This window comes from Sylvia atricapilla, chromosome 4 (genome assembly GCF_009819655.1).
Source record: "Sylvia atricapilla isolate bSylAtr1 chromosome 4, bSylAtr1.pri, whole genome shotgun sequence".
Lineage (NCBI taxonomy): Eukaryota > Metazoa > Chordata > Aves > Passeriformes > Sylviidae > Sylvia > Sylvia atricapilla.
In genome coordinates, this window is record NC_089143.1 from 7,085,060 (window position 1) to 7,106,642 (window position 21,583).

The window sequence follows — 21,583 nt, forward strand, 5'->3', positions numbered from 1 at the left end:
TATTATTAAAAGGGAAAATCTAGGGACTTCGACTCTACCTAGTGGAAAAAGCAAATGGGGAACGTTTAAGGTAAGCCAAGTACATCTTTCCTTTGAACCCCACCTTCTCTTAAGATCCTCCAAAGTACGGTGTTACTAACTCAACAATACGTCGTGTCGTAAGTAATGTTTCCCTTAAAACCTAAATGAAGCTTAGGAAGATCATGATGATTTGCTTGCAATGAGCCTTAAGCCTGTTTCTTTGCAACAATTAAATATTTATCATTAGTTTGTGCAATAAAACACACCCTAAGTGTGTGAACTTTTGGCAGTAGTTTTCTCAGGGGAGTGGGTATTTGAATCTGGCTCTTTCACGTGCCTCTTCCCAGCACTGAAGAAAATTTCTGCCTACTTGGTATTGGGCTTGATACTTAGGATGTCAGGAACTCTGAAGCACCCAGTTTCTAGAAGAATTCATATTTTTAGTTGTAGCCTTACAATGTAAGCCTTCGGTGTATGAATGCAGCCTTAGGTGGCTAATTTTAGAAAGGATCAGAGCAGCTCTGGAGGCAGTTGTGTTGTTGACTCTCCTGGTGTCTTCAAAGGCAGGTAGAAGTGGCTGTACCATCCTTTCTTCTGGATGAATTCACTCACCCTTAAGCAACTTTAGCCCTTCCTCCCGTTTATATTATAACTGAATTTTTTCAAATGCTGGGATCCAAAAAAAAAATAAAATCCATCAGAACAAATCCAGATGCTGCGATTTACATCTGCTGTGGCTTTTTAACATTTTTTTAAAAATAAATTCTTAGACCTACAGTTTAGTAACAGTTTAGTAACTTCTCCTTTTCCTATAAAATGTTTGATACTAGAAAGCAGACCATTTTTTTCTCCTTCTCCGTTTGGGGCTTTTTTCTTTTAAATAAAAGGTAAGTAGGCGTGGTCAAGCACTATTTGTGGTTTACCATGCTTCATCTCAGAGCAAAGAGCTCCATTTGGGCTGTTTTACTGGCACAGCTGATGAAGAGGGGTTTGCATTTTCATTTTAATATCAACGGATAACCAGACATGATTCTTTCTACCTGTAAGTAAACTTGGCTGCATATTTTGATCTTGTAGTTTTGTTTTGTGCAACAGCAGGGTACTTAGCAAATGAAGTATTTAGATGCTGCCATAAAAATACGAATCTACTTTCTCTTGCACTGCTAAGGGGATCTCTGTTAAGACTGCTTGACTTGACTTTTTAAATTAACCCACAAATATGAATCCATTGTATGATGGATTTAGCAAAGGAACTAATTTTACATATATACAAGGGAGATATTTCCACATATTGTTCATACTTGTTAACTGCATAGACCTGGACAGAAAGTTTGGTAGAACTAAACCTGTCTTTCCTCCAGAGTAGAGTTAGCTCTCAGGAAAGACAGGAAGCCTCAGCCTGCACACACCAAAAGCTGAAAACTTGTATTTTAAAGTGCTGTATTTTAAACTGTACTGTGGCTTTCTACCAGGCTATTGATTTTTGTAGCAGTGTTGGAAACTGATGGAGCAGACCAGGAGGCAAACTGTGTTACAGCACTGGGTTGGGTTTGAAAGGTGCAGCTGAGTTTGTAGTGTTGATCACAGTTAACCTCCTCCTCCATTGCAAGAGCTTCTTGCAAGAAATGGTAGAAAAGTGCAAACCTTAGGCATGGACTAGAGTGCTTTCAGTGTTAGTAGTGCTTTGAGAGATGGTGATTCAGAAAAAGAAACTCAAGCAAAAAAACCCATGTGAAATAATAAACTTATACAATGCAAATGATAACAATTAATTTCTAACTTGTTGCTTTTGTCTTTGATGTTGCTTTCCTAAAGCTGTCATTTACAGTGAGTAACAACTGAAGATAGGAGGAAGACTGCACATATTTGTGTGAATTGGGCTCATGTACAGATGACTTTATCAACCCAAAGTGTCCTCTGAGTGTATGAGGCCACAATGTGTTCTCTCTCTACCTTCTCTGTTCTCATGGGACTCTCTTTAAGCTGTTTAAGCAAATAACTGTTTCCTGATAGCTGACCCATCTTTTTCTTCTTCTTGCATCCCATCTGCCCTGTTGTGCACAGGTAAATTTATTTCCAGGACTCCAAAGTTGGTTATCGGAATGTCAGCTGCACATTTTTAGGCTGAATATTTGTCACATTAGCTTCAACACCAGTTTCCTAGTGTTTTTACTTTAGCCACATGCTTCTTGTGCCATGGTTATTTCTTGTTTTGAAACTGAGCATCCTAATAGGTCTGAGGTATGACACTCTACTTTGATGGGCTGTCCTGGGTCTGTGTTAGTGTTGGGATTCATATTTGCTTGCCTGTCACTAGAGAGATATAGTGACACTACTTTATGAGCAAGTATCTCCCTCCTAAATTACTTATTTTCAGAAAGAAAAAGATATTAGCAGTGAAATGCAATAACTCCATTTGTTCCTGTGTTAAATAACTTCGTGTAAGGTGGCAAGCTTTCATCAAAAATTGCAGAAATGAAAAATTCTCTGTACAGGTGAAGAAGGAAGATGGCAAGTTCTAGATTCAACACCTCAAATACTCTTCTTGTTTAATTTAAACCTAGGTTTTAAACTGCTGAATTCAGTTGTTTCACATGACATAACTCAAGTATCAAAGCAACGTATTTGGGTAGCTTGTGTTTTGCTGGAACTCAAGGGAATGTGAGCTGAAAGATTTAATGGGGCTATTGGTGCTGGAGAAATCTTCCTTGCTATGGATTTAAAAGAAGCAAGATTTGTTAGATTTGTTCACTTTTTTTTTTTTTTTTTTTTTTTTTTTTTTTTTTTTTTTTTTTGGGGAAGCTCTTTGATTAGGTAGGAAACGGCGAAGTGGAATCTAAAATTAATGACAAATCCATAACTGTTTTACCAGACTTCAAAATTAATTTACCTGTAAAAATTATGGAATATTTCTTCCTCTTAGCCTGTATTTCTTTCCTGTGTCCTATCCAAGTAGTCTGTCATTCACAACACGGCAGATCTGTCTGGTTTCTCTGTTCTCTTCCAAATATGGAATCCAAAATGTGACTTCCTTGCTGAAGCACAACTCTCAGTGATACCATCAGTGGCTAATCTTTAATTGATGAACTCTTCAGTGTGGTTACTTGAGTTAGGGACCAGGAGATCAAGGCCAGCTAATATGTGTGTGACTCTAACACTACTTAAAAATCCAGTGTTTTTCCCAGGAAAATGTCCTTGGTGAAAAATTGAAGGAAATCAGATAGATTAGTTCCACTGATTTCAGTGATCTAGCAGAAGGGATAATCAAGAAGAAACATTTTAAATGAGTAAATTCTAAGAGTCTATTTTCAATTTATTTGTATTTTAAATGATAGCTTAAAAAAAAAAATCAAAAGACAGGTGTTTAAGTACTGCAATTCTTTCTTGGTTTTTCTGGTGACTGTTGAGAGAAGAGAAAGGAAGGAAGAGCACAAGACATGAGAGGGTGGTGGTGAGAAGTGTCAGGCAGGAAATGTCATCTTCCTGCTGCGTGACAACGTGCACTGCTGTGCAGCCCTCAGTGTCAGCATCTTCCTTGGCCAAGAGGACAGCAAGTTAAATCAGGTTATTCACTCAGTCCATCAAAGCTTTCCCCATCTGCAGTATTGGCCAAGTCTTTCAGCATTACAGTTTGGACCTACTTTCATATTTATTAAGTTATGAACTTAATAAATATGACTTAATAACTACTTGAATTGTAAAGAAAAAGTGTAGTTCGAGAAGCTTACCAATGAGCAGGGAAGATGTAAAATGCATAATCAGTACATGAATACTGCTTGAGAACTGAAATTCCAGGCCATCAGGTCAAAGCTTCTGGCCTTAAGTCCATTTAGCTAAAGCAGGATGTAGCTCTGCAGAGCTGAAGGCTTTTCTCTATGGGCTTTGATAATGTTTCCTAGCAGACATGATGAATTTCCAAACAGACATGAGCAGTTTGCACTGCATTTATTTACACTTTTACTAATTTCTATTGAATTCATTCGACAAATACTCTAGGAGTAATACAGGGACATAAGAATTTCAGAAGTGACTGAGGTTGCTGAGAAAATATGTTTAAAGAAAAATTCATTCTCAAAGAGCTGGAAATCATCTGCTTTAGGATGATAAATATCTGCTGAGGTGATGGGCTGTGGTTTCACACTTAAAATACTCCAACAGAGTGAATGAGGACAACTAAATTTTGGCAGAACTGTGCAAAGTTTGTGCTGCTTTCCAGACCCCTCAATTCAGTTCAGCATGGTCTTATCTGATCCACAGCCTTAGTCTAATCTGAGCCTTAACTTAGTCTGCAGAATTTATCATATCATGTTTTGTCATCTTTGTTAGATTACAACTCTACCCTTGGAAAAAATTGCTCACCAAATGAAGCGCGTGTCCCAAGAGGGAAACATCATGATTATGGCTTCAACCTCTACCTTTTCTGTGGATGGGACAAGAGGCTAAATATTCAATATCATATTGGCTTAGGGTATTTTTTAAAATGTCATGTGCACTTGTTTATTGCTAATAGCTTTTAGCAGAGTAAAAGGAGGATATCAGACACAAAAAATCATCCACTAACAAAGCAAGTCTGAGATTCACTGAAGGCAAAAAGGATTCTTGACTTTACACTACAAATATATTCAAATTTCTGGGCTCATAAAGAAAACAAGACAGAATTACACATCCATAACATCTATCTGAACCATTTGTTTTCATGGTAACAGCCAAATCTTTGAAATCTTATTAGAAGATTATTCTAGTGTTACATAGAAAGTCTGCAGTGCTGCTTCTAACTATTTCTTGTAAATGCTTTCTATGGAGAGCAAATAAATTGATTAGAAATCATGTATTTAATTAGACTATATGGTTCAATGAGAAGAAGCAGACAGGATTTCAAATATCACATTCCTATTTGCAAATAACAACACACTTGATTAAACTTCATGTCACTGGCTGAAATAAAAGAAACCTAAGCATTTTTTTCACCCAGTGTTCACTGTTTATGAGGCAATTTTAAATGGCCAGAGGGCAATTCAATGTAGACTGGACAATTAACACAGCAAATAAACTTCATTGACCATGTCTCTTTAGCCTGGCTTCTTTCAAGAGAATTGTTGCTATCAACTGGCTTGGCTATTTTTAATTGCTGCATTTTCCACAGCAGTCACTGGAAGCTTTAATCAAACAATTGATAGTGTCTTCTGATTACTGTTGGGTCGTCAGTTCCCCACCCAATAGATTCTTCACAGGATTCAACAGTCTGAGAGAAGCTTCATAACTTCCAAGACAGTCTAAACAAACCACTCATGAGACAGGGCTCTTCCAGCTAAGAACGAGGTTTGGTCTTATCATTCTGCCATCCAACATTCTCACTTCTTTATTAGCACAATGTTGGCTACGTTATGTACCTTCATAAGGAAAATAATTACTTTTCATTATGTAGTAAAGTTGCTTAATGTTTTCAATGCTAGGGTTCATGCTCTTAGCTTTCAGTTGATAATAGGCAATGGGAAAATGTCTCATGGGAGACCAGAAGGGACATCTTATTTATTCCAGACTGGATTTGGTCATTAGGATCAACAATGCAAAAGTGCCATGAGGGAGAAACAAATAATGTGGAACTGGTGGGGCTGCACAATGAAATATCATATGAAATACAAAGCAGCAAAATTCTGAGATCTTGGGAAGTCGATTTCAAATAAAAATCTGAGGCCTCTTTGCAAACATTGATCTCTGTGGCAGAGAAGAATAAGACATGCTATAGTGGGATGTAAAGTTTATTTTCTGTTAGTGCAGCTGAGTATGAAGGGAACCTTGTCTCTCCATCCCTGACTCTGAAGCTTCTTAAAGGACTGCACATCGCACCTGAGAAGCTGAGCAGGTCCTGCAGGTGCTGCTGCCCTCCCACCTGCCCAGGGGTGAGACATTTCACAAGGAGCTGACCCAGCAGAAATAGATCATCTGCTCTTTTAGCATCCTCTCTTGCTCAGTTTGAGATGAAGTGCAGAGGGAAGGAGTGTGGGATCATACCTGCTGCAGCTTGGCTCAAACTGCTCTGGGAACACAAACTGGGGAAAGCAGGTCTCAGCCTCGGTAGGAGTGGACCAAGTGTCAACCATTTATTCACCTCATTCAAATATTAATGCCTTCCAACCTATTTAATATCATATCCTCTCTGCTGCACATCCAAGATATATTGGGTTGGTTTCTTTCTAAATTTTTGATGTCTGTGATGATGCATCCAGTGTATTTTGGATTTTATAAACAAGGATTATCAGCCCCTTGATATGCAATGTAAAGCACATATTCTCTCTGCTCTTTAAGCCTGGGGTAATGCATTTATTATATTAATGGTCACTACAGGAACAGGAAAATCAGTATTAATCTGAAGAAGTTAATACAGTGCAGCTCCTTTAATGAACCTAAAAATAAAGAAAATCTTGTCATGCAAGCATGGTTTTATATTTGGCTTGAATAATCTAAAAATTATATCAGAGCTGAAGGGGGCCTCCACCTCCTGTCCCTGACAAGATTCTCATCCCCCTTGTTGTACCAGGTAGAGCTTGTGCAGGGTGGTGTAATCAGTAAAATCAGTGTAATTTGGCTGACAGTGTCTCTTTTTTATCTTTGCTGATTTAGCTCATACATATGGCCTCATAATTGCCAAAACATTGTAAGGGACACTGTGGTAGGTAAGCTCTGCTGGTTTTGGTGGCTGCAAATTCAGCTGTAATGATTTGCTAGATATCTCACAGCAAGACAGAGCTAATTGTGGCTCTAAGAACATATGGTAGTCCTCAATTCTGTAAGTTTTGTGACCAAAAAACAGGAACTTTGAACACAAATATGGAAAATGTTCTTGTTCACAGATCACACCATCCAGTCTGTTTTCTGCTGCTGCTGCACAGTGCAAGAAAGGTATGTGAAATGCTTTAGCTTTTCAGTAATTAAATATCTACACACAAAGGACTTCTTTGAATCCCTCTATTTGCAGTAGAAGAGCAAATATGTGGAAGTTTAAAGTCACTGTATTCTGCATATCCCTAACGAAGTAAGGCACGTAGAGCCATGGATATTTTTATGTGGATGTTTACATTCATGCATTCACAAAAACGCTTCATGTTTTTGAAAATCAGAGAAATGAGAACAAAAGTGAACCTGGACCCTGATGCTGTCCTGGTGACCCAGTACTCTGCCTCACAGCCTGATGTTCCCTATGAATCTATTTGGAAGTGCAGGGTAAGTAACATTTTGGCAGGTGAAAAGAGAGAATTAATTTGACATACAGTGGCTCAGTACCAGAATAAGCAGGGGAATAACTAGCTCTTGAGCATATAAAGTTCCTTGTTGCATAAAAATTACAGAGTAAAGCTAAAGCAAGTAAGCTTCAAGTAAGTAAAGAAAACTATAGTAGAGAGAAAAGACTGGTTATGAAAAATACTTTTATTTTTCACCAGCGCAAGAAACAATTGCAATTTAAAAACAAGCCATTGCCTCCTCTGCCTGCCGAGGCCTTTGAAGACTACAGCAAGAAACCCAGAGTTATTGCACTCTATGACTTCTTTGCTAGAGGGCCTTTAGAATTACCTCTGAAGAAGTCAGAAGAATACATTATCCTGGAACAGTATGATCCCCTCTGGTGGAAGGCAAGAGACCAGCATGGGTAAGAGAGACAGCTTCTGTTCCAAACTCCCTACACAGAAAGACAAAAACCTAAAAAAACCTGTGCAAAAGTGGGCAGATAGAATGAGGCTTGTGAGACTCTTAAGGAACAGGCTTAAAAGTGTTCAACTACATTTGAGGCACACAGATGGACTGGGAGCTTTCAGCAGGGTTTGGCACCCCAGAAATGGACAGGGAATCTAGAATCCATTGGGAAATAAGAGCTCAGCCCTGCACTTCAGTAATTTCCTGAGCAACATAAGGGTGTTTGAAGACCATGTGAATCACTGGGCTCTGAGCCATGTCCAAATTTCCATATTTTTACAGTGGAGTGTGTATGTGTAAAAGCTTTATGAAAACACAGAGATAATGAAGACATACCCGAAACCAAACCTCTTACCCCAAATACCTGGATATTTCAGAGAATTAGATAACTTCATTTAGGATCCTTTTGACACTTAGGTTTGTTTTGTGTCTTTCCCCTTTCTCCTTTGCATTTTCTTCAGTGTACTCAGATGTTGGGAATGGTTGTATGTTTTGTTATAACCATCTCCTTTCCCTTCAGTTTTCTCCTTTAAATGTTTTAAATGCTTTTTATCAACTCGTGTTTCAGGAAAAGTATAGTGACAACTGTTTCAGATATACAAGCAAGCACACACTTATTTATATTTCTTTATATAGGAACTTTGTATAGGCCAGAAATAAAAATGGTGGCTTCTGATTCAAAAGAGAAATATCTTTTTTTTTTTTTTTTAAATCCCAGTTTATACCATCTGGCTTTTTCATTTGGGTAGCCATCCAAAGTCATGGGACAAAAAGGTTGTGCCTAGGATGAAAGGACTCATTTTTATTCAGTTCTAATGCTGGAATTCAGTATTGAGCAACAGAGCCCCTGGTACAAGGACCCTTTTTAATTCAACAAAAGGATAATGTGTATCTTAATCCTACTCATCTTTTACACCATACATGTAAATGATATTTAATATTATAATAATTAATAATATTAATAATATTATGCCCAATACGTTGTTTCAGGAATGAAGGTCTAATTCCCAGCAACTATGTTACCGAGAACAAGAAAAGCAATTTAGAAACATACAAGTAAGTACCTTTGAAAATTATAACCGTGCTTCCCATTTCTAGAAATGCATTGCAGAGACACATTTTAATGATTGGTCTTTCAAATTTTTATTAGACATGAACATGTTTATCAAAAGTTTTCTCTTTTTTGGTTACAAAACATTAGTCTTAAAGTGAATTAACATTCATTTGCATGAATCATAGTGTCAGAATCCAGATTTTTCCTGCTGCTGTAGACCCGATACATAATGTTTCTGTATTCTGATCTTTGCCTGCTGTGACCATATAGCTAATTCCAATTACTACAAACTTAAATTACCGGAGAGAAGATTAAAATTCTGAAAAATTGTAGAGAAGAAAAGCCTGACACGTCATCCAAGACTGTAAATTTCATCACAGTTTGGCATAACTCTTTCCTGGGTTTTCTTTTACTTGAGCTAATATTTAGTCACAGTATAATAAGGCCAAAAAGTTCTAAAAAAAAAGATCTAATAAAATCATTCCAGATTAAGGCATGTTCATATAAAATAATAGTTCTAAATATGATTTTTTTACTTGGAATAATACAACTCTGAAACTGTGAGACAAAGCATGCATTCATTTTTACTGGCTGAAATTAAGGACAGGTTATCTCCTTGTTGCAGGTGGTACTGCAGAAACATAAACAGAAGCCAGGCAGAACTGCTTCTGCGCCAGAAGGTAACTCTGCTTACACACAGAGCTAACAGTACTGAAAAATATCTGTCAGTAGAGGCATGAAGAGCAATATCACAGTCAAATCAATCTGTTTGGTATGCTGCAAGAGAGAAAGTACCTTAAAATAAAAAGGTTTTCTGGTATAAGTGTAGAGTGCAGACTATCCAGACTTCACAAAGCTTTAATTTGTAGCCCCAGCAAATTCTATGTAGGTTTTCCATGCCAGATAAAACAAATTACATGGCTTACTGTGCTTGTCTGTGGCATTAAACATTGAAGACTGGCTGAAGACTGAAATCCATGTAGTCAGCTAATTAGTGAGCTTAGCAGAATTTAACAGACTCCTTTAAATAAGAAAGTCTTCTTTAAATGAGTCTTCCTTAAATACAGAGCAAAAAAATCCACATTGCATTCTACCCCCTGTCAGTTACCAAAGTGCCTAACTCACTCCAACTCACTGGGTCTTTGCTCAAGGAGTAACTCGGGCCTGGCACAAGAAAGACTAAGAAAAAAAATCTCAGACAAAATTGTTTTAACTGGATTTTTTTCTCAGAGATTTGTACTATTTGATTTTTTTAAATAAATCAAAGCATTTTCACTGCTTCACACTGAAGAGTATAATTCAGCTAAATTACTTACCTCTAAGAAGTTGCCTGGCACTTATTATTTTCTCTTGGTTTATTTTTCTCTGCCATGTAGCTGGCTATCAATTCCTGTTCTCCACTTCTTTATCTCTCTCCCTCAATATCTAGGAGATATATATATCCTCTAGAACTCATGGATATTCTACAGAATTTGGTAATTGCTGCAAGTCCTGTCTCAAGAGAGCACTGTTGAACCTCAAAAGCATAAAATAACTCTCTATTTTGATTTCTTTTCAGCCCAAAGAAGGTGCATTTGTTGTCAGAGATTCAAGCCGGCAGGGTCTTCTTACACTGTCCATGTATTCTCGGGCTAAGGGGTGAGTTCCTCTGAATGGTCAGGGTTTGAATCAAGAGGTGATGGAAAAACTCCTCAGAATAATTGGGTAGGTGGGTCATGCAGTGCACAAGAGCAGGGAACCACTGGGATGCTGTTCATGCAGGGTTAATCGCCCTGTGTGCAGAAAAGGTGATGGTGGGCAGTGGATGTGGGAGACAAGATTATCTGCACTCACTGAAATTCTCAAATGATCTGCTGTGGAAACCATGCCACATCCTTTGGCCGTGGCACCAAACTGTTTCATTTCTCCACAGGCTCTGTGCACTGTAAATCCATCCCAGACTGTGCAGTTTGTCTCCTAAAATCACCTCATCCCTACTGTGCAGCCTTACTCCTGCTGGACATCAGCCTCAGGACTCACACTTACCCATGTCAATCACCTACAGCACTGGCTTAACCTATTTCGAGCTGTCTTATAACCTCCTCATCAGCCCTCCTACATCCCCCTGTATCAACTGTGTGTGCTTTCCTTCTCTCCCTCTCACAGCAAGCCAGAGGTGAGAGCAGCAAAGGCATTGCTGTTCCCACCACCCTCTTCCTCCACCACTCTCTTCCTCCCCACTCCATTCCCTCCTTGGCAACACGGGGCCAGCCCTCCCCACCGTCCCTGTGCTGGGGACAGACTCACAATTCCGCAGGCTCAGAAGAGTTTCTGACAATGAGTCAGTAATGCAAACTGTGTAATGCTTCTGTATTCTGATCTCTGCTTGTTGTGACCGTGTGTCCACAATTTAGAGTACTAACATTCAGCCACCACCAGCCTGAAAAGCAAACTTAATTGCTGAATTTTGAGTGTCATAGAAAGCAGGGAAGGATGGGCAGCAAAATATACAGGAAGCAAAAAAAAAAAAGATGGATAATGCAAAGAAATACAGAAAAACAAAGGTATCAAATAAAAGCTACAGGGAAGACCCTTTGAAGAAGTAGAAAAGAAAGTTTCATCTCATGCTATACATGAATATGTGTTTAAGTTTTGAGAGAAAATGCAGGTCATTTGTAACATTTTAATTTTAAGAGGTTATAATCAAATGCTAAATTAGGAGGAACACTTCTTAAACACTATGGCTATTTCTTATGAAGGCAATGATACAGGGGTAAAAATACTTGGGTGATAAAAGATGTGCAATTATCTACCAAAGCTGGGAGGAAAAGCCATTCAAAGCTGGTTTTAGTTTTTTGTTGTTGTTGTGGGTTTGTTTTTTTTTGTTTTGTTTTGTTTTGTTTTGTTTTGTTTTGTTTTGTTTTGTTTTTCCTCTCCTTAAACCATGTCCCAGCTATACACAGTTTAAATTGAGGACTATGTCCCAAGTTTTCAGATATTTTTTGTATGCTTTCATAGTGATATTTAAAGGACAAATTATTTCTACTGAAAATTATAATGTTTTGTTGATTTCAGAAGTCATAATGGAGATATTCTGCACTATCAAATTAAACAAAACCACTTGGGAAAATATTATGTAGCAGAAAACTATCTCTTTTCATCCATCCCTGAACTCATCGAGTATCATCAACACAATGCTGCAGGTAATGCACGTGAGCTGATAACAGATTTTTCTAATATTTTCTAACTTTTCTAATTTTCCTAATATTTTTCTAATATTTTTCTAATATTTTTCTAATATTTTTCTAATATTTTCCTTATCAAAAGAGACACAAGTGTTTCCATTGTTAATGAATTCAAACACGCCTTGATTCCTTCTGCCAAAGTCAGAGCTGTCGTGTGCACATGGGGGAAGTGAAATTACCAAACTTGTCTGCATGTGTGAGATGAGTTTAGCAAAGACAGAAGCCTGCTCTCTGTTCTCTTGGTTCACATTTATCTGAATGGGACTTGGGTGAAATTTGATCATAATTCTTTCTTTGTCTACAACCAGGACCTGCATACATACATTCAATCTAATAAAAGCAGAAGCTGTGCTGTGCATCAACAGGCAGCATTCTACTGATTTTGAAAAAAACCCAAAACAACCTGTACCACAAACAATCAAGGGCATAATTAGGGGGCATAAGGGCTCTCTAACACTGGCTTTCAGCTGGCAGATGGCAGATTTTTTTATCATTTTTAGCATGGAAAATATCCTTCACCTTGGTTCTGCCCATTGTTTTAATCCAATATAAAATGGTTTTACTCTGAATGAGTGAAGATGGGAAAACACACAGAGATCCCTTACACTAGAGAGGAAGATATGGGAATGAACAGAGCCTTTTCCTGGAGGGAGGAGAATTGTAGGAAACACTTGTAGCAGAAATGGCCCTAAAAGTAATAGTGTGAAGAATCAAATAAAAAAAATGAATTCAGGGAGTCTTTGGTGAAGGATGCAGTCACTAGTAATGTTGGCTTATGAATGCAAAGAAAATAAATGACAGACACAAAAATATTTCAAACCTGGGGAGTCATGCTGGCAGACACAGCTTAGGTTAGTGATACTGTATTTTAGAACTCATTTAAGATCACTATCATGGTACAAAAAAGCAAGAGTATTATTGTTAGCTTTATGAAAGTAGAAATATTTTTGTAGTCTATTAAATTGTCTTTCTCCATTTCTTCCTGCTGTAGTGTTTTATCTGAGCAAACTCTAGGCGAAAGTAACTTCAAGAAATATGAAGTTTACATCAGATTCCAAATATTTTTGTTTGAGAAGAGGTATGATATAAGGTATTTTAAAATTAACTAATTGGTCAGCAGAATATTGTGGCTTTGTCCCCTACAGGTCTTATCACACGTCTCCGACATCCAGTCAGATCAGACGGATGCACTTCACCAGAAAACACAGGAATGAGTTATGGTAAATTTTTTTATTTTCTTTTGAAGGAGATTTAGCTATCTGCCTAGGCAAGAATTTAGCTCATATTTACCCAACTAATAATTTTGTATCTGTGAAATTCTTTGGTAATAATAAACACATAACCAGTGTAAGGTGTAAGTACCAAATGAGACACCTGACTCAGCTGCTTCTGTGCAACCACCAGCGCATTCAGAGTTATTTGGACTTTTCTAAGCAAACCTAAGACTCAAATTGACAGTTAATAGCTTTTGAAAGGCTATTTGATTCATGTAAATGCTTAAGAAACCAAAATTGAAACCTGAAATTAATACTATTTATGGAGAAGATTTCCTTTGTCAGTTCTGCAAGTTTTAGAAATTATAATGGAATCTTACGTGATATTAAAACAAACAAGTGATAACTGCCAGTTTTGTGTATACAGATCAGGAATTTCATATCACCTATTGGACAACAGGAACCTCCAAAACTGAGTGTCTTTCATGCTCTCATGAATCTCAAGGCTTAATATTTCTGAAGGGTAGAACTATTGTAGTTAAAAACATCACATATCATAGTGCCAAGAAAGTTCTCATGTGTAATCAAAGCTAAACACTTGCTTTATCTTCAAGCCTCAGACACCCAGATTAAGCAAAATCACTAATCATATTTTGTAAGTCATAAAATAGCATTTATATTTAAACATTTACAAATCAATGAAAAGTTTCAGATATTTAAAACCCATGCTACAGCTGATGAACAAGTGTGATGCTTTGCAGTGTTCATTAACTGCCCTCAGCAAGGCACATCTCCTGGAGCATGGCTCAGGGAAAGTGGCCTGACTCTGCTGACACACTGGGTTGCTTTTACAGAGGAATGGGGATTAGACCCATCTGAACTGTTGTTCCTGAAAGAACTTGGGCGTGGGCAGTTTGGAGTTGTTTATCTTGGTAAATGGAAAGAGACTATCAAGGTTGCCATCAAAACAATCAATGAAGGTGCGATGTCTGAAGATGATTTCATGGAAGAGGCCAAACTGATGATGTAAGTACAAAAGCTGTTCTGTCAATTTACCAAGAAATAAATATAACCTAATTCCATTTCAAACAAATTGATGGGAATGGTGGATGTGTGGGACACAAAGGCTGATATAAAGTCTGAACCAAGGTGTTGCAGATGCTTCCTATGCCCAGACTCTTTTCTATAGAATGTTCCTTGCTTTGTGCTGTGGAGCTCAGTGGGGAATAAATGTTCTGGTAAAATGTAAATGTGCTCCGACAACTATTCTATAATCCATAATTCAGTGTCTCTAGGAACACTTGCAGAGCTTCTATCTAAGTAAAGCTTTTGAGAAACTGTATTACCATATCTGCAAATTTTGCAAATCAGGGAAGTATCCACCTGAGGTCTTGGCAAAGCCCAGAAGAGAAGAACGTTGCAGGGTCAAGGCCCTTTCCTGCAAGCCAAGTGTAATTAGACCTTTCCATTTTGCATCAACCAAATCAAGCTTTGCATTCACTGATATAAATCAGTTATATTTATATCACTGATGAATAGTTGTGAACAGACTGAACACTCCACAGAGTGAACTTTTTGGAGGAAGGTGTAGAAATGTGCTAAGTATTGGGAGAACCCTAAATACAGCTGAATAGGACAATGTTTATCAAGCAGTGAAAGTATTTTTCAAAACCATCATGAGAATCGAAAGCTTAGTTACCTGCCAAGAACAAATTTTAGCCTGTCTAAACTGTGGTTTTAAACAGGAAACTCTCCCACCCAAAGCTGGTGCAGCTTTATGGAGTGTGCACACATCACAAACCTCTCTATGTCGTGACTGAATTCATGGAAAATGGTTGTCTGCTCAATTACCTTCGGCAGAGGCGGGGAAAACTCGGCAGAGACCTTCTCCTGAGCATGTGCCAGGATGTTTGTGAAGGGATGGAATATCTGGAAAGAAATAACTTCATTCACCGTGATTTAGTGAGTACAATAGGTTTCCTGAGGCTCTTGACAAATATTTGCAGTAAAGAATGTGCTGTTGCATTTTATGGCACACTATATATCATAGAAGACTTCAGCCCTACAGGATCTAATAAAGCAAACCCGAACTTTTCAGCTGTTATTTTTCCCATGGACAGCTCAAAAAGCTACTTGAGAGAAGTTTTTCCACTGGAAAAACCCCTTGAGATGTCAGAGAAAATTAGGATGTTGACGTGGAACTATCTGGCAGTAGGTCATCTCAATACAAAAGTGATTAGAACACAACCAAAATCACAGCATTACAAAAGGTCAGCAGCAATGAGAATTTTAAAAATTGAAATATTTTTCTATCTGTGTGGTTTTTTTGCTCCCAAATGCCATACGTTGATGCTGGGATATATGAGTGGTTTTTCTGCCTATAGGCAGGGAATTAGAGGAGTTTGTTTCTTTACTCCTTGTTATTTTTTAAAGCTCACATTTGGATGCAGAGGGGAAATCATCCTCCTTTCCTACCTAGGAGAAGGTATTTATGTGTGAAGAAATTTAACATCTTTAAAATTACCAGAAAGTTCCTGATTTCTGTAATGAAAACATCACAAAACAAATTTCAAAATTTACACTTATTGTCCCTAGTGTTGACGTTCAGGAAAATATCTGGTTGGATCATGAGACTCTGCAGCTTAAAATCCTTTCACTGTTCAAGAATACATAAACATACTGCAACTCATACTCCAAGCATTTAAATTGCTATGTGCTATGTGTATGTGTAACTACACAGTAGTGAACTGACTCAGAGACAAAAAATCACTAATATTTTTGACCAATACACTTATCTCCTTTCAGATATAAATAGTATGAGCTGAAGTAAATACAATCAGCTGCTGTATTTCTCTTGAAGTTCTATAGCACAGATTTCAGATATGTTTCTCTCATTTTCCCCAGGCTGCAAGAAACTGTTTAGTCAACGTGGAGCACGTCGTTAAAGTGTCTGACTTTGGCATGGCAAGGTACGAGGCCATTGACAAAGGTTTTGTGAGCACCTGTTTTCAGACAGCTACAGTATGATCTTTAGTTAACCTCATTGCTTGCTTTCACTGGTTTTTACCTCTGTGGGTAATTTTTGAGTGCTGATGAAAATTGTCATGTTGTTTAACCGCTGTACCATGACCTAGATGTCATGTCCTCCTCCTGCTCTTGGTGAGTGCAGGATAGGTAAGCCAAGTGCCCGGTAAACTTCAGAGGTGTTTCTGGACAGAGAAATGCCCAGAGTGCACAGAGCAGCCAGAAGCTTGAACAAAGACATTCCCCAACTTTCCTGAGCAGGATGGAGGTCAGAAGGTCACTGGGGACAGAACTGGTGCTGACTCTGGAGGCAGTGGTAGCTGAGTAGGTGAGGCAGGATGCAGGGAGGAGCAGGAGGGCAGGATGTGTGATGCTCTAGCAGGGAAGTGGTTTTTCTGCTTAGTGATAGAACCAGCCAAAGAGAGGAAAGACTGACAAACACCAGCCTGAGAAACATAGCTGTAGCCTCACAGACTTTCCTCACAGCTGAGCTGACCAAATGGCTGAATGCTACCCAAAGGGGATGTCTTCTTTCTTCTTTCCTCTTGCAAGCCCAGCACAAAGCTCTCCACTTTTGTGTTCTACTGGCTTGTTTGTCCATGGGTTAGCAGACTGAATCAGCTTGCTTAGGAGGCAGATGTGCTGGAAAGACAGTCAGTGGCTCTGAGCAGAAGGTTGTGGTGACATTTACCTTGTGGCTGCAAACTGTTAGATCAGCACAGCCATGCTCCTTTGGTTTTGCCTCCTATTTCTAACCTCAGGCTTACAACACCCTAGCAGTTCATAGCTAAGGACTTTTTTTGCAGAGGGCTGTCCTGTACCATGGTTGTACTGCTTCCCAAAAGGGTAAGGTCAGTATCAGGGCTCTGGAGTTTTCCAAGTGAATCAGAAAACACAGTAAGACCAAGGTGGCTGTCAGGGTCCAGAATAAGAATAATGGACCTGAATGGTTCACTGTGGCCACAAAGGGGAGGTCAGTGGTGTGGCTCTAGGACTCACTTTCCTGGGCTGTGAAGAAGTTATGGGAACACAACCTAATTATTCAGAGCTCACACAACTGCTGCTACAGGTTATTTTGTATTGCTATTTCGTATGTTCCTTATTCAATAGCCTCCCATGTTTCTGTGCCTGCACCAAAATGAGAAAGTGAGGCAAAGAGATTATTTATTTCAATGTGGCCTCCTTTAAAAGGTGCTTTAAAAATTACCTTTATGCTTTCCCTGAGAATAAATGTGTACTCCACATCGGTGATCTGCTCAGGAACATTAATGCTTGGAGAATGTGCCCAGAGTTCATAAGTATATTGGGGTCAGCCTAGTAACCATTAAAAATGTTGCCCTATAAATGCCTGCATTAGGCACATAATTTCATTTTATCTGGGAGATCAGCTCCTATAAGCTTGGGCAAAAACGATTACTCAAGTACACCTACAAGAACTGTTGCCTCAAATGTGAAGAACATTCCTTTGTGTGTTGCTTTGGTAACAATGTCCCTGATTTGGCATCTGTGAAGATGCACAGTGAGAGTCATATTTGGGTAGAATAAGTGGTTGAAAAAGTGGATCCTTTAAAAAGAAGACTAATTATTAATTGCTGCTGATTTTCCTGCCCGTGGTGAAGTGATGTGTCTTATCAATATACACCCAAGAGATGACAATAATAACCATCTTGTCAGTCTTATGATAGTATCAAAATATTTTATTCCGACATATTTTTATGAATAATCCAAATAATTAATTTAAACAGAAATGCCTTTAAGTGCATAGATTCCAGTATGGTTTTTGTGTGCATTTTATACTAAAATAGTGATATAATTTTACTGTTTCCAAATCGACACTATTTTTATGGAATTCTAAACCATTTGTGGAAATGTCACTCATTCAAATATATGTGGTTTCCTCTTATTCTTCAGGTATGTCATTGATGACGAATATATCAGCTCTTCAGGTGCCAAGTTTCCAGTCAAATGGTCATCTCCGGAAGTCTTTCATTTCAAAAAATATAGCAGCAAATCAGATGTCTGGTCATTTGGTGAGTTGATTAGGGAAAAGTGCAGCCATGCTCTCCTAAAACTACTGATGTGATTTAGGAAAGTGTGACTTTTTACCCATACTACCTATCTTGAGCTTCAGTCCTTCCTATTTTTCAAAGTTGCTTATATTGGACAAATGGGTTTTTAATTCGGAAGGTTCTGCACCTAAAAAAGTAGATTTTGAATCAAATGTGCATTTTTAATGAGTCCTTATTAGCCAAACATAGATTCATCTGAGTTTCATGGACCATCACCTTAGCTGACTTAAAAGAAAGCAGAATTATATTAGTTGAAAATTGTTGGGGTTGTATCTTTCATTCAGCTCAGGCTGAATATTTTCATGCATTTTCCAATACACGGAAGAATCAGGACTGTTTTTAATTCTCCTAATGCTGTAAAAAGCTTGTGGGTTTGGCATCTTTTGTTTTGTCCTAAACCTATTTTGGTTCACTTCTAGGTGTACTGATGTGGGAAGTTTTCACAGAAGGCAAAATGCCTTTTGAAACCAAGTCCAATTCTGAAGTTGTCCATGAGATTTCTCAGGGTAACCGACTTTATCGACCACATTTGGCATCGCATCCTGTGTACAAAGTCATGTACAGCTGCTGGCATGAGGTGTGTTCCCTTTATTTTTTTTCCCTGAGGTATTACCTTATTATTAATTTTTAACATATATATATAAAAGCAATCTTAAAAACTCGAGGCATTTAATCTTTATTTCATATCTGTGGCATTCTCAGCATTTCCAACTACGATTTTCAGAAATCACACCTACGTTTACGAGCCTCTGCTTCTCTTGAGTGTTGCAGCTGAGAAACACAGAGCACACTATCAGTACAACAGCTCTAGACCATCCCTGGGTTGGAATATGCCACTGCTGTCATGTTCCTCTACTGGGTCCAATGATACCCTTTTCATGCCATTGTATTGTGATCTAGATCTTTCTCTAGATCTTTCTGGGTCTTTTCTAGAGCTTTCTCTAGATCTGCTCTGAATAACACATTCATATACCAAGTGGATTACGTCCACTAGTTTTAGATTTTGAACCCCCTTTTTCAAGTGCATGTCAGAATCTCTGTCCATCACTACAGCTCCTGGGCTGCACCCCTTTCACCCTCTCCAAGCTGATTGAATACTTCAAGTTCTTTCACCATTTGTCCAGCACCTACTACTTCCTATATTGGTAATTAAGCACTGATTTCAACACCTTCTCCATCTGAATGATCCCTCAAAGGCCCTCCTTCTCCAGTCTTTAGAAGAAATGAATCTTTTATTTTAGGTTAGAAGTACTTTCAGAGGAGCTTTGTGTGCAATTTTTTCATGTAAATGTGCAGGCATACACAGTGAGTAGCTGGGAAATCTTGTTGCTACCATTGTCTCCTTTACCTTCCCACCTTAAAATAAAACTTCTAAATCCTGAGTTAAAAAAAAAAAAAAAAAAAAGGTGAAGAGATGAAAACCTGAATCGCATCCAGCTTTCCTGCTTACTGCAAACATCCATTGGGGTGCCAGTCAGCAGAGAGATCATGGGGAAGAAGTTTTTTTTTCTGTCTGCCACCAGGCAGGAATGTTCCACACTGAGCTGCAGCACTTTAAATTATGCAGCAGAGAAGATCCTTTTGCAAAACACAGGAAATATTCCTGAGTGCATGGTTTCCCGACAGGTAGGGCTTTCCATAGACCTACTGCAGGGAGAAATTCCATACGAATTCTGATCCGGAATTGAAATAAGTATAAAGAAATTTCAGGAATTTTTTAAAAGTGCCTGTGCTCATGCTGCTCGTATCATGAATAACAGATTTCTCTTTTTCCCTAAAATGACAAACCTAATCTTTTCTTCTGTATTAATAAATGAAATGTAATTTTTAAGTGGTATCTCCTACGTACTTATAGGAAATTTCTGAAGTCTGGTAACCAACTAACAAAATAAGCTAACAAAAGTTTATTTTTTTTTCCAGAAACCTGAAGGACGTCCTACTTTTGCAGAGTTAACGGTGACCCTCACAGATCTAAGAGAGATGACATAATCACAGATTTTACACCAATATATTTACTGAAAGGTTAGCATTAAGCATGTCACTAATGTAGGTGGTACCTGAAAACCTTTCACAGAGGTCTCTACCTAAATCACAGTACCAGCATCTTAAACATTGAAACAGATGTTTGGTCTTGGCCCAGTTTTTACTTATTTGAGAAAGATACTCCAGGGACTGGTTTGGGACTCTCAAGGCTTTGTTTTCATGGTTACAGAGAAAAATCTCCTGTCTGAAAAGCAGTAACCAATCCTACTCACCTTATAGATCTTTTTGTTAATTCTTTTGTTCAGAGCTACACTAATTCTAACATCAATATCATAGATTATTTGTACTTGCTATGACTTGTGCACTGGGGAATGCTGATTGGATGATGGAAGAACCTTGTTTAAAGCTCTGGCTTGGTCACTTTTAAAGGCAAGTCTTTGTGCACTGCAAATCATCCAGCCCTAGAGAACCAGAGCAATGTTTCCGAGGGACAGCAAGCTTAGGGAGCTGCAGCAGTGCCCACACGTGTGCCTGGACCCACTGCTTAGACAAAGGCAGGCAAAGGGAGCAAAGGCAGCAGTCCTCAGTCAGCAGCTTCCAAGACACATCTGAGTGACTGAAAAGCATCTCTGAAGCAATTTTAAGCCTGCATTGCAGGTCAAGGTGTCTTCAATGCCAATTCTGGATAACAGAAGGGGAGAAAGGGTTATTTTACTTCAACCTCTCCCACAATTTTCTGATAGTCTCCCATTCCTCTGCTCTTGCCTACTCGAATGCAAGTGCCTTAGTCCTCCCCTTGCAAATGCCCAGAATGGTTGATGGGCAAGCTAACACTGAAACTTGACAGTAAAGCTCAGATGGATCCCATGGTACCTTAAATGGGCGTGTCTGTACCCCTACTTCTTATGTTACTATTCACTTTTAATTTAAAATCTTAACTATGGTCGATACAAATGTGTTGTAGAGAAGGAAAGGCAGATGGCATTCATAATTATTTAAAACAAAGTAGTCAGACTATTACAAATAAATATGTTCTTGAAAATATGTGATTGCATTGTGAATTATTTATAGGTAAATACACAATAATATTTAGTTTTATAGGGCTTTGTAGAAAAAATATGTAAAACCTGCTAGATAAAGAATGAGTTAAAATTAATTTTTGTCACAAATTGAGTCACAGTTTAATTTTTCCCCCCAAATTTAGAAAATAACTGTAACAATAAAATTAAATATAGCAAACCCCACAAAGTTTTGAATTTCCAAAAGATGATGGCATCTCATAATCAAATATAGTCCTCGCAGTGA

The 21,583-nt window shown here is 38.3% G+C and overlaps 1 protein-coding gene across 1 annotated transcript; it reads left to right on the top strand.

The window, feature by feature from the left end:
- Positions 1 to 774: 774 nt before the first annotated feature.
- Positions 775 to 21,322, top strand: LOC136360077 (tyrosine-protein kinase TXK-like). The gene is made up of 15 exons (XM_066317023.1): positions 775 to 1,063; positions 6,873 to 6,921; positions 7,140 to 7,242; positions 7,461 to 7,666; positions 8,701 to 8,766; positions 9,390 to 9,444; positions 10,323 to 10,402; positions 11,819 to 11,946; positions 13,134 to 13,208; positions 14,057 to 14,228; positions 14,948 to 15,164; positions 16,107 to 16,171; positions 18,138 to 18,256; positions 18,715 to 18,872; positions 20,216 to 21,322. The coding sequence occupies exons 1-15, from the start codon at positions 1,048 to 1,050 to the stop codon at positions 20,282 to 20,284; spliced, it is 1,578 nt and encodes a 525-aa protein (XP_066173120.1). The 5' UTR covers positions 775 to 1,047; the 3' UTR covers positions 20,285 to 21,322.
- The last annotated feature ends 261 nt before the right edge of the window (positions 21,323 to 21,583 follow it).

Excerpts from the sequence above, each read along its gene's own strand:
- LOC136360077 (XM_066317023.1), top strand. Across the intron at positions 11,947-13,133 it reads TCATCAACACAATGCTGCAG|GTCTTATCACACGTCTCCGA; the intron begins GTAATGCACGTG and ends TGTCCCCTACAG. Across the intron at positions 15,165-16,106 it reads ACTTCATTCACCGTGATTTA|GCTGCAAGAAACTGTTTAGT; the intron begins GTGAGTACAATA and ends CATTTTCCCCAG.